General features: G+C 43.7%; 1 protein-coding gene across 1 annotated transcript in view; it reads right to left on the bottom strand.

Annotated features, from left to right (window-relative positions):
* The window catches only part of ppp1r1b (protein phosphatase 1, regulatory (inhibitor) subunit 1B), a 25,982-nt gene extending 13,228 nt beyond the window's left edge, over positions 1-12,754 (bottom strand). Inside the window, exon 1 of the mRNA XM_080447756.1 lies at positions 12,102-12,754. Coding sequence (XP_080303882.1) covers positions 12,102-12,356 — 255 coding nt within the window. The 5' untranslated portion in view covers positions 12,357-12,754. The remainder of the gene's footprint in view (positions 1-12,101) is intronic.
* Positions 12,755-13,944: the final 1,190 nt, after the last annotated feature.

Raw genomic sequence — 13,944 nt, 5'->3', positions numbered from 1 at the left:
TAAGGTTAGGAATAAGGTTAGATTTAGGCATAGTTTTACTGAGGGTAAGTTTAGGAATAAGGTTAGATTTAGAAATAGATTTACTGAGGTTTAGCAATATCTGGTGGTGACCGTTCCGAGGTCGCCGGATTTGACCCAGGGTGAGCGTGTTTTGGGGCGAGCATTCTTGTATTCGTTTCAATGGATGACTGAAGAGGAAAGTATATGTTTAAAAAATCTAAAAGTAAGAACAAATTCAAAGCTTCACTGTATTACAGTTAAAGGTGTGGAATTATGGAACACCATAGTGAAGAACTGAAGAATTGCAGTACATTTATCAAGTTTAAGAAAATGTATAAAAACAACATATTGAAAGGATATTACAATGAGCTCTGAAGATGAACACAATAAGTTACTTTTTGTTACTGTTTGTTTCTTGTTTCCATAGTCATTCCATTTTCATTACATAGATTTTGATTCTTTAATTGTTTTTCTAAATGTTATTGGATTGATAAATAACAATAAGAAATAAGGGGTAGGACTAGATACAAACCACCACTCGCATATATGTCTGCAAGACTCACGCACTCCTGACCTACCTTCCATGTCATATTCTCTTTCATTCCTGTCTATCAAAATAAAACAGGAATGCCATACCCACTTAAACCCTATATAGCCTACTTATTTGAATTTGGTCCCCCAGGGGTCCAATTTACAAGCTCACAATAGCTTGGCTATTTACACTGAATGTTCTCCTATTTTCACCAAATGTTCGCCTATTATGACAAAGCCCAGAATGGGGACGCTCAGGTTCAAGTTTAAAAGATTGAGGCTAGCCTTCAGAGTATTGCTCTCATAAGCAAGTTGTGCAATACCCGTCCTGCTTATATTTTCTCTGTCTCTTTCCATTTTCCAATTAAAACACTTGAACCCTTGCACTCCTATTCTGGGCAAGTCATAATAGGTGAACATTCGTTTAAGTGGTTAAGCCCCCCGCCCCTCCTTCCCTCTCTCTGTCTGTCCTCTTCTTCTTTCATCTCTATTCTGTCCTTCTCAGGTAGGAGTGCGATACTGCAGCTTCAGTCATTGGCTGCGGTCGTGATCTTGGGCCTTCTGAACTCAAGACAGTGAAACTCAATTAAAGGCAGGCGCAGATCCACCCTCCTCTTTGTACTTCTGGGATCCTCACAATATGAAGTGGTTGAACCTTATGTGGCGCTAAATGCACGCTATAGCCGTAAGTGCAATAACTCAATAAGGTGAAAACTAATCCCCGGCCTGCGTGTGACCTGAGATTCCTTCTTTTGTTTTTTTCTGTTAAGAGGCATTAGTGCCACAGAAACGCTTCTGCCAAGAGCAAACACACAGTCACACAGGTCTGAAATGCTTTGTAAACTCAATTTCAGTTGGTTGAGCACGACGCATTTTATAGAAGACAGATAACATTATGTGCAAACAACTGACATCTGTTCACAGCTTTTTTTTCATGTGTGCTGAAGACCCAATAATAAAGAAAAAAATGAAAACATGCAGCAACGAGAGATATGATGTCATCTCAGTTCCTGACGGTAGCAGCTTATTTGAGGTGATTTGCTGGTGGATTTCTGTGGAGAGGTAAAACTGTATGCATGACAGGATTTTATATTTAATATATATTTTATATTTATTTCCATACAATTTTCCCATTCATAAAAATATAATCTGGAAAAGTAATCTTGTTACAACCTCTGTCAGCCATGACAAACAATAATATCTTTGAAAGATTTTAATGAACATTTTGACAGCACCTACAGAGAGAAAGCACTTTAGAGGCACAAATTTCCTTTTACTGGTGACAGTTCCGTATGTCTTGTTGGACTTGAGCGCAGCGTTTCACACCACTGTTAACAATTATTATCAATAGATGATGTAAACCACTGTTTTGCAGTGGTTTACATCATTTTTACACGTTATTTTATCAATTGGCGACCATATGTTTCCACTTCCTTCCCTATAACTGGTGGAGTGCTCCAACGTTCAGTTTTAGGTCCGTAAACTTCACTCGAGGCAGACAACCAAGCTGCTCGTTCACGAACCAGAAGCAACCATAGACTTTTGCATCACTCAGCCAATGACATTTGCATCTATTGGCTTGGTCTTTGCAGGTCCAGCCAAAATGTATCATCGTATTGGGTGGTACTATAAAACCAGCTGCTAGCTTTAGAAAGTATAAGGCTCCAAGTTATCAGGACCTGCCTTTTTTCTAGCATCTAAAAGTTTGAGGGCTTTATGCACCTCTAAATCTGTAACCAGATTCAAACTAAAGGCATGACATGACCATCAACAACCATTAGGGAAACAATTAGGGAAACAATTCATGGGGGAAGCTCTATGCCATTTTTATTTCCAGCAAAGGATTTAATAGTCTTCCAAAATTTCAAAGAATTGTTTTGATTGTTTGACGTTTCAGTGAGAGCATGATCAGCTTTGGCTTTTCTAATTGCAAATCATGGCCCATGCCAGATTGCGCTCATGAAGTGACTTGGATAAATCTGGCAGAACTACACAATGTTTTGGTCTTTTACTCTGTACTTTTGCATGTTTGTTAACAATGTCAGTAAAACCATCATCATAAAATAATTTCCTGGAATTTTCAACAGCAGCAGTCAGGTTACTTTTCTACCAATCAAAGTAAAACAGGTCATGAAAAAACCCTTGGTCCATTAAATGTTTCATGATCAGGCTTTATAATGATTTATGGCTTGGTTTTTGGGAATTTTTGTATTTCTAACTGTGGCAACAACACAGTGGTCACTAATATCATGTCATAATATCAAAACAGAAGCAGCTGTGCACTGTATTTATGAGGAACATTGGTTAGGTTAGGTTAGGATGAGATAAAATAGAGATTCTTTTCAGGACATTTCAGATTAGGTCTAGTAGCACTATCATAAATCTGAAAGACATCTAGCGATGAACTGATGAAGAGAGAAGCACATACTATACATGCTAAACTTAATGTTTCATAAAGTTTGCGACACCCCTGCCCTTTTTGTGTCAGTCAGTCCTACGGTCTATTCATTATAACCATCAATGCTAATATCCTTGTTCAGAACATATTAGCCAGGTTTCAGATGAAACAATTACATAAAAATGGTCTTGTACAGCCATGACTGATCAGACGGGCCATGCACGTCCAGAGTCAGAGGCAGGGGTAATGATTTGATGCCCCGGCCAGCACACAGCCAGATGCGCATGCCATGTTGCGTGGGGATTTGAAAACACTGCATGGGACATTTTGAAACTAATTAATTTTAGATGTCAGCAGGTCAAGGTCCATATCAATTCTGATTATCTTAGGACAGGAAGGCCGATATGAATATAGCTAACAATAATTCTACATCAGCACTATGAAACCGTCTTTACAGCACTATGGTTCATGCTTTTGAGAAAGCTTCATATTGCTGAAACGACAGCTCAATAGTACTCATCTGGGATTAGTCCTTTACAGGCATAAACATATAGGCTATACAATTGGGGTATACAGTACCAGACCACCATGTTGTCCTCTGACCAATCTATCCTATATGAACATCCAAAGGCAAGCGGCCGATCATGTGACAAACACCTTTGTCAGACACAGTTACACTCAATCACATCTAACAGACAGAAACAGCAGTGCCTCCAGGCTCCAGGCAGATTTCAAGAGGACTTGATGAGTATAAACAACACCACAACTTTGTACAAAGAGTTTCAAGGATGTGAAAACTTCAAATAATAACCCCAGCGAGTCTGCCGTAATCTGCAGGGAATGCTCGTTCCAATTTAAAAGAATGGCCTCTTTGTAATGCCAGAAGTTCCACGGAGCGAGATGCCTCGGTTCTCTCCATCTCGGCCGACATTAATGTGACACATACGGAGTGACCTCTGACCCCACCAGTGGCTCACTGAACAAACAGATGGAGTCGGGAGCATCTGGAGGGGCTCTCCGATGACCTCCAAATAGTTAATGTAATTATTCCGTACCCAGTGGCAGAATTATATCACACTTTGCCCATTCACCACCACCCATCTCTCTCCTATAATCGCCCAAACCCCCACCACTTGTGTAGTTAGTTGCTAGTAGCAGGAGGGGGGGGGGGGGGCTGTGGGAGGAACGCCTCTGCTGCAGTAACACAGCTATCAGATGATGTGGAGGAGGAGCGGTGATGATGAGTGACACCATGTGATGACAGGGAGCCACCTGCCAGGCCAGGGTTTTTTTCAGCCCAAGGACCCCCTAGCTGAGAAACTGATGAAGAAGGGACCCCCTCTATATTGTATAAAATTGTGTTTCAGATTAAACTTTTGTTTTTTACTTGGTCTGCTCTTTTTTGCCTCTACATCTATGCCTCTTTGCCAAAAATAGCCGATCTACAAGCTCACAACGCCTCGCAGCGTGAGGTCGTTGTAAGCTTGTTCTCTTCAGAATAGGGATAATAGGGTTCAAGTGGTTAATGTGAAAAAAGAAACATCCTATCACACATGAGATTTGGCAGACCCCCTGTAGTAACTCTGAGGACCCCCTAGAGGTCCCGGACCCCCTGTTGAAGTCCCCTGTGCTAGGCCAAGATGCAAACTGAAGCCTCACATGGGGCTAAGGGGCAACAGGAGATGTGCCAATCCAAACTTTTAGAGAGGGTGTACAGCAAGGTGACTGCAAAGATTGCAGTCGCCAAAGGGAAAATGCTATTAGTCCGACAGCCCACTGTTCTGTATCACCATTGGTCCGATAGCGCTCATTATAACTGAGCCTAAACCTAACCCTTTCCGTAATCTCACACCAACCTAAACATTTTCAGACAATTACGATGTCTGAACAATGGGCCACCGGATACCCACAATGGACACTGCCATAGGTCAAGAGTCAGGTTCAAGCGGAGGGTATTGTTACCATGAGGGCTCAATAACAACTTCTTGTTTACTCAAAGGTGGTAAAATGGAGAAAGGTATTATATGCGGTTGCTGTATCCCTAAGCTCTTTGTGTTTGATGCTGAGAAAGCATCATATATTTTTCCCAATATATATATATATTCTTCCCAACATTTATTTGAGATACTGTATATTCTCTGGCCTAAAATTATTATTATACATTTTCAGTGTGCACGTGCATGCGCGCGCACACACACACACACACACACACACACACACACACACACACACACACTTTGGTAAGGATTGCTACAGTAGCTAGCTTGTGAGTCAGACACACACACACACACACACACACACACACACACACACACACACACACACACACACACACACACACACACACACACACACACACACACACACACACACACACATCTGCCCAATATATTGTGAAGCTTCCCATGACATTTTGCCAATATCATCCTAATGCCAAGAGTAAAATTGAGCATTCTATTACAACATTGGATGTTGTTGACAGTGTATTTCAGAACACCCAACAAAACAGCATTATCTTCTGATGTGTCTGGGTGATAACATTAGCCAGCCCCCGACCTTCAAACTAACAGTACAGGGAGGATGATATGTATGTGATGTTTGCTGTCTGGCCCACACTACACACACTACACACACTACACTACACACACACACCACAGTTGTCCCCTGCTGCTCCTGATCAACAGTGTATGGCCATGTATTAAAGTTTCTGCTTGGTTCAGAAACATTTAATTGAATCGTAACTGAAAATGTAACTGAACCTCAGGTAGCATTGTCTGAGGAAGATCATAGTCATAGGATCAAAATGTGTTGCACGCTGACGCTATTGTAGCCCCCATCTCTCCTCTTTGAGATATGGAAATAATTTGTTAATAAATAAAACCCCAGGGGGGTCCCCACATGATTTTTGGGGGGTCCCCAGATGACGGTGAAGTGACAATTTAAGGACTTTTTTTTAATACCTTAAAAAGTGGGGAAAATAAAGGAAATTTAATTAAATGAAAAAAGACCATTACTGCATCAAAAGTAATCAACTTTACTATAAAAACTGGTCAATCATTGGACAAATAATGATTATATGTCAAATAATATAAGAAAGAGGCACAAATTATGAAAATAGCTGATCTACAAGCTCACAACCCCTCGCAACGCGAAGCATTGTGAGCTTATAGATCAGCTATTTTCACAATGTCTATCTGTGGAATCAAGTCAAACTAGTGTAATGCCTCAGCTCCTACAATTCCAAGTGCTTATCAGGGTGGGGGGACAGTTCAAATATGATTATTTGGCGGGTTCGCGGCCTGAAAAGGTTGAGAACCCCTGTGTTAGTACAAGGATCCTATTTGTTGATGAATTATTTTTTTTACTTTAAAAAAGCTACCGTTGAGACTTGAGGACTTGACATCTCCTTTCTGACTTGAGACTTTATTTGTCCAAAACACAACTTGGGACTTTACTTCAGACTCACCCTCCAATTGATATAAAGGTTATAAGGTTATACTGACTTAATAGTAACTTACTACTATACTACTATACATACTATAACTTGCATAATAGTGACTTGATTACTTGGTCTTCAATATTTCTAAATCAATAATGATTATTTATCATTAGTCGTTTTAAAATAAATGTTCTGCACATTTAAGCAGTAAAAACACGTGAAACCTGTAAAACTGCCTTGAAACCTGACTCATCCAATGAATATGTGCATTCAAAAGTGTATCTCTTGTTATGACATCGCCTGGCCCTTCTACTAAACATTGAAAATGACCCTGTGCAAGTCCATTAAGGGGGCATGCAGATAAATCGCTCTGTGATGAAAATCAAAGATTACAACAGACGCAGAGGCCATAACATAATGTCATGTCTTCCCTGTGTTGATGAAACAGGGATAAAGACCAATCCCATTTGTTTTGAGTCATGGATCACCACTCCTCTCAATACACCTACGTCAGCCAGTACATCCATCCCCGGGCTTTGACGGACAGGGATGGGGATAGTGGATGCATCAGCAAGCTAGCAGCTACTGACCCCAAAACCAAATGACATGAGGGACATACTGTATAATTTGCTATGGAGTCTCGAATCTCACCCAGAACAATGCAGAACTTGCTGATTCACTGAGTGTGAAATCCAGTTACAGGACAGCTCCAGACTTTCCCGGTCTTTATGTCTGCTCTCATCTCCCTCCTCTGCTGCTGTCGTTGACTGAGACATGAGGTCCTAATCCTCCTATAAACCTCTGTTCTGATCAGAGATTTAGCTGCTGCTGCTGTTGATGTTATTGTTGTTGTTGAAGCAGAGGACATAGGCTGAAGGGCCTCTAAAGGACAGTTACTGCTGCTGGTCTCTTTGTGCCAACGTGGATAATAACGTGCCAACGTGTGTGTGTGTGTGTGTGTGTGTGTGTGCGCGTGTGTGTGTGTGTGTGTGTGTGTGTGTGTGTGTGTGTGTGTGTGTGTGTGTGTGTGTGTGTGTGTGTGTGTGTGTGTGTGTGTGTGTGTGTGTGTGTGAGTGTGTGTGTGTGTGTGTGTGTGTGTCTGTGTGTGTGTGTGTGTGTGTGTGTGTGTGTGTGTGTGTGTGTGTGTGTGTGTGTGTGTGTGTGTGCGTGCGTGCGTGCGTGCTTGGTGCTATAGGAATATATGGTTCTAATAAATGGTAGCTAGTGCACAGTGCAAGGTACTATAATACAGCTGAATGAGGGTGTAGAAAGGAATAACTCGCGCTTGGTAGCTAGTGCATGGGATAAATTAACTTCATTAACAATAACGAGTATAAGTGGGACTATATGACACCAAATTACGGTATGGTTTGTTTGTTGTTTGGTTTGTTGACCATAACAGTAGCCTGTTAAGGTGGTGGGTTTCAGCAGTGCATACCTGTGCTGGGCAAAAGGAGCCCCCATGCTTGTGAGGTACAACATGCTTCATCGTTCATCTTCAGATGACTGTATACAGTATCATCAAATAACTCACTTCAATATTTTTGCTTGAGCTGTTTATACAACACATGCGGACACACAAACCACTACACTGTGCACAGATACATATACACACACACACACACACACACACACACACACACACACACACACACACACACACACACACACACACACACACACACACACACACACACACACACACACACACACACACACACACACACACACACACACACACACACACACACACACACACACACACACACGTACATATGTGCATGCACAGAAAGAGATGAAATAGACAGTATGCTCACTATGCTGTAGTAACTGTTTGTTATACAACAGCGTACATTAGGACTACGTGATGGCTATGAACAGAAGTTTGTAAAGCGGTGTCACATTTTAAATTGTGACACAGCTCAACACATTTGTACAACTTGTACTTTCTCACAAACAGAGGCTAAGCAAGTTCTCTGTTTGGGAACCAGGGCAGTCGTAAAGTAAGGACACAGTGTTTTTAAGACAGACAGAGTCCATGTGTCAGAGGTGGGGGGGGGGGTTGCCTTTCAAAACACACTTGGACTGTTAACTGGGGAGGGACATGCAGAGATTTACTGTTTATATCCAAGATGTAATTAAACTCTGTGGTCCTTCTACCAGGCCAATTACATTTCTTTGCCAATTCAATTTACTGTGGGTTGAGCAAACATCATCAGCCACCGCGGTTCACCACAGATCAACAGATCTGTGGTGGAGAGACGCTGAATCGCCTCTGGTGAACCAACGGCACTGACATTCCCCTGTGCCTGTCTGTGCTGCATGCAGAGGAACACCTTCAGCCGAAAGATCACATCGTTCCCCTCCTTCCTTCAGTCCCAGCATGCTTTATGCCATCCGACAAGATGTTCTGGCTAGGACTGAATGTTGACAGTCCCACAGAGTGATAATGTTTACCCACAAACACACGCCGCACTAAAGGTCGTTGTGTGACGTCTAAACAGGAGATGGGAAGCCCGGGGCCAGATTTCCTCCATCCTGAAGTAGATTAATTTAGAAATGGTCACCTTCTAGGAAGGTGTGGCACGGATGCCCTCTGCTTCCCTTTGACATCCCTAGACCGTTTGAATTTCCTATCAATTCATGAGTGTGAGACAGAGAGACACAGAGGGGGAAAAGAGAGAGGGAGGGAGAGGTGGGGGGGGGGGGGAGAAAGGCATGCCTGTCTGCCTGTGCTGAGTCCATAGGGTGGCAGACATGGAAGGAATCAGGGTTATGTCTGCACAATGACCCTGATCTCACTCCAGTACGCACATTACCACAAAACCAGTTACAAAGCATGAAGCGGCGGGTGGGTGGGCCGCTGCTGATTGGTAGGGGTGGTAAACATAGCCACGTGCTGCCTCTGTGTTGTTATGGAACCAGAGGATGATGACATTCATTAATTCCCCAGAGACACCTCTCAAGAGTGGAGAACACCCAGCGCAGATGATTAGCACATATTGTTCAGTGCATTGTTCAGGAGTGTTATGCTTATGCATTGTACACACACACACACACACACACACACACACACACACACACACACACACACACACACACACACACACACACACACACACACACACACACACACACACACACACACACACACACACACACACACACTTGTAGGGCACTGAGTGGGCGTGAGGTACGGCTGTCTCTCTCTAGCATTAGCAACCCCCAGAAGCAACAATTCACACATTCAGCTTCAGTACAAATGGAGGACCAGACAACCAGAACTGTCCATTAAGTGACTGACCTTTCAAATGTTAACTGTGAGGTTGGGGGCGACATGGCTGTGTGAGCCAGTCTCCATGGTAACAATCCCTGTGGTAGTCCTATGCTTTAGGAGTTTATGTGGTTTCGTCGTTCACGGACATAAACAAGGGGAAGAAGTTACTGATTGAGCAACATATTCAGAGGCAAAGGGTAGAGTCAACCGCAACTTATTAGCAAAAATACCACTGCGTTGTTTCACATTTTGCGGTTGACATTAATTGCTTTGGGAGGGTATTGGAACAAAATGCGTAACTGTCGCTAAGGCGTGATTTATGCTTTGTTGCGTGACAGTGATCTGCAGAGACAGATCGACAAACTCGACAACGCATCATGGTGCGACACATTGTGAGCCTATAGATCGGCTATTTTCGGTGAGCGACACCCCCACACAACTAAGTATAACTTAGGCTTAAGAAATGCCCCCCAGTGTCTATGGAGACGCCCACTCAGGCCCTGGTAGATTTTATCTGCTGGAAAATGCACATAAAGTTAAACACATCCTCTCCTATACACCCCCTCTGTTTCCCACCCTCCCTGAGGGGCCTTTGTTTCAATGTTTCAAATGACCTCCGCCCACATGCAAACATGTTATGCACACACACAAACAAACTCGCTGTGTCCCCCACACACACACACACTCACAGACACACACACACACACACACACAAAGAAATGTATACATCTCATCCCAAACTACACCCAAGATATCGCCAGTAGCATACAGTACCTGAGACTGAATAGCTTTGTACTTTCTATAGATAGCACAGTTAAGTATACAGGTGGACCTGTCTGCAGCGAATAAACTGGCTGACCCCACTGTTGCAGCAGCAACCGGCCCAGTGCTGAGCAGGGCGCTTCTGTAAACACAAGCTAGTTACAATGAGCCGAAGGGTAAAAGAGGACAAAGCCCCCGAAATATGACTAGCTAATTGTTACCTACGAAGAAGAACACATTTCCCAGTGGGGGAAGGAGCTCACATATAGACTGATAGCCAGTGGCTTCTTGGAAATGACAATAGAGATCAGAGAGAGAGATGCACGAGAGAGAGAGAGCGAGAGAGAGAGAGAGAGAGAGAGAGAGAGAGAGAGAGAGAGAGAGAGAGAGAGACAGAGAGAGAGTAACAGTACTTGACAGTGTGTGTGTGTGCGTGTGCGTGCGTGCGTGCGTGCGCGTGCGTGCGTGTGTGCGTGCGTGTGTGTGTGTGTGCGCGTGTGTGTGTGTGTGTGTGTGTGTGTGTGTGTGTGTGTGTGTGTGTGTGTGTGTGTGTGTGTGTGTGCGCGTGTGTGTGCATGCATGTCTGTGCGTTTAACTGTGTCATTAAGTGGATCTCCAGACAACATCCCAGGTCTGGCCATCAGTCAGAGGAGCAGATGTAGCTGCTGGGTCATCCTAGTTCTGAGACAGCCTCTGTAGGAGAGAATTCTAGAACGAGGACAACTACTTTGGGAGATGACACCAGATAGGTGAACATAAAGAACAGGTTGTGCCTCTCTCTCTCTCTCTGTCTCTGTCTCTCTCTCTCTGCCTTCCTTCATACCGCTCTCTTTTTGCTTCTCCCCCCAAGTCTCCTTGGGGTCTCCGAGCCATTGGCCTCGATCTTCCTCAGCATCAACCGATTTTTACTTTGACCCACTTTCTGCTGGACTGAAATTATAGTCACAGAGGCGACAGATGCCAAGAGTTAAGGATCTCTAGTTGTCTCACCTAGACACACAACTACGCTCACATGGCGCACACCATAAAGGTCACATCTGGTCATAGTACAGCTTTTCTGGCAAGAGAGAGAGAGAGAGAGGGAAAAATGGGACAGGGGGTTGCATTGATAAACTCACATGGTGAAACAGTGACAGATAATAAAAGACAACACAACACAGTCAAGAAAAGTAATCATTAACGTGACGGTTGCGTGACAGCACCGACTCCCAAAGGAAGGGACATGGGGGGATCGATGTTGGGGCCCAGTTACAAAAGAGCGACTCCTGTGTTGACTTTTGTGTCAATGTCACATAGTTAATTAGGCCAAGATGAGAGGAGTGAGGGACCAAGAGGAAGCCATTGGAGGGAAATGTCATCATAATTTCTCAACTGTGTTGAGAGATCGAGCCAGCTAGATCAACGGATAGAGATGTCGAAAAGGACGAAAACAAAACAAGACACAACTAAAATACATCCTATGGGATGCTGTCTACTGTAATGGAAATATATGGCCAATAAGGAAGTGATAATCTTCCAAAAAGTAAAGAAGCAAAACTAAAACTAAAATAAAAGACAATACTGGCTGTAAGAGACTTATGATACAGGGAAGTTCGTTAATAAAAAAGAAACTGGTGATGTTGCATGTGCAACACTGTGCAATATATGCTACATTATAATAGATTTCTCAGGCCTACACGGTGTGTTGCACTCACCATCTCCACTTGCCGAGGGTCCAGGTTCGGGGGTGCAGAGGATTGGACAGCAAACTGGATCTTCTTCCTCTCCTTGTGCTCCCCCTCATCCTGAGTTTCCTCATCGGAGGACTCCGTGGCCGCGAACTGGATCTTCTTCCTCTCCTTGCGCTCCCCCTCATCCTGAATTGACACATGGGGCTCCATGGCTGCGAACTGGATCTTCTTCCTCTCCTTGCGCTCCCCCTCAACTTGAGTTGACACATGGGGATCCATGGCTGTGGCTTCTGGGGATCTGACACCAAGTGGAGAGGGGGTTGCTACCGATGATCAGCTCCCACTTGCTGGGTATAGTCCCACTGCTGAAAACTCCCCTTCTTTCTCTCCTCTTCCCTCTCTCTCCTCTACCTCTTCTACCTTGGCTTCTCTTCAAAAACTGAAAATGAACTGTTTTTCTCTCTCTTCCTGAACCTGTTTATCTCTGTCCCTCTCTTTCTCCCTCTCACAATTCAACTCTCTCTCTCTCTCTCTCTATCTCTCTCTCTATCTCTCTCTCTCTCTGTCTGTCTGTCTGTCTGTCTGTCTGTCTGTCTGTCTGTCTCGCCTCTCTCACTTCTATTTGACCGTCTGTAGTGTATGTTCTCTCTCTCCCTCTCTTTCCCTCCCTCACACAACCTGTGTAGCAGGAGTGAATGAGAGGCGTCCTTAGATCTAGTGGGGAGGAGAGGAAAGGGGAGGGGCAGAGCCACAGGAGGGGAGGGGACAACGTGAGTGAGGGAGAGGGTGAGTAGAGGATGGAATGGAGAGGGGGAGGGACTGCATGTATTTTTGTGTCTATCTCTAAGCTGGTGTTGAATTGTAATCAGAAGAAGAAAAAAAAACATAATCTCATTCCATCAGCTGAGCCTCTTTTGGCCTCTATTTGTGAATGAGAGATTTGTGCTGAGAGGGGCAGAGAGAGAGAGAGAGAGAGAGAGAGAGAGAGAGAGAGAGAGAGAGAGAGAGAGAGAGAGAGAGAGAGAGAGAGAGAGATGGACTGGACAGGACATGGAGTGTGAGGGATAGAGAAGAAGAGAGTTGTGTCGTGTAAATTGGGGAATGTGTTTGGGATTAACTGGATTAAGGCTGTGCTGTTGACATGCAGCTCACTGCGTTGATAAGGCTGTGCATTTGCTATGAGACAGTGTGTACTAATGGACCTAATGAGTTCCAATGAAACTCCACTATAGGTCACAGTGACATGTTCATGATGTCCTTTATGCAAAAGGACATTATTCATAACTGAGAGGGAACCAATTTAAATGAGTGACACGTGCGTGCGCACACAGCATGACTGACTCTAATGGCATACTTTAAGAGACCCAAAATGCTCTTACTGGAATGAAGATGCTTGGTTTCATGGCCAAGAGTGAACTCCCTGGAATGCATGCTTAGATTCCACACGTCTCCCTTCCCTGTCAAAATGACAGGAAAAGGCGATGTACTGGTGCTCAGTAAATGCTTATACTTCTTCGGACAACCACATTTTTGTTTCCCACACTGTTTCCAGTTGAAATTATGTTGTTTCTGATCCTACAACATAAGTTTGGCAATATAAACATGTTGACTTGATAGGGAATAGCATATCCCATGTAAAAGGAGACCTGTACACAAAGTCAAGTGTGTGCGTGTCTGTGTTGGTGGGGAGTGTGTACACATGTCTTGAAATGAAATGACGCACAGGAGTGAGATCCAGTAAAGTAGCAACAACCTAATAAATTGGGTTGTTTGTCCAGCTATGAAGAGGTTGCTGAGAGGTTATTTAAAAAAAGACACTGCATGGGGCAGAGACAAAACAACACTGTGAACATGAATTGTGGCAAAA

The sequence above is a fragment of the Gymnoscopelus braueri genome (genome assembly GCF_963280865.1).
Source record: "Gymnoscopelus braueri genome assembly, chromosome: 13".
Classification (NCBI taxonomy): Eukaryota; Metazoa; Chordata; class Actinopteri; order Myctophiformes; family Myctophidae; genus Gymnoscopelus; species Gymnoscopelus braueri.
Note: the sequence above shows the minus strand (reverse complement) of the source record. Positions and strands in the feature narration are given on the sequence as shown.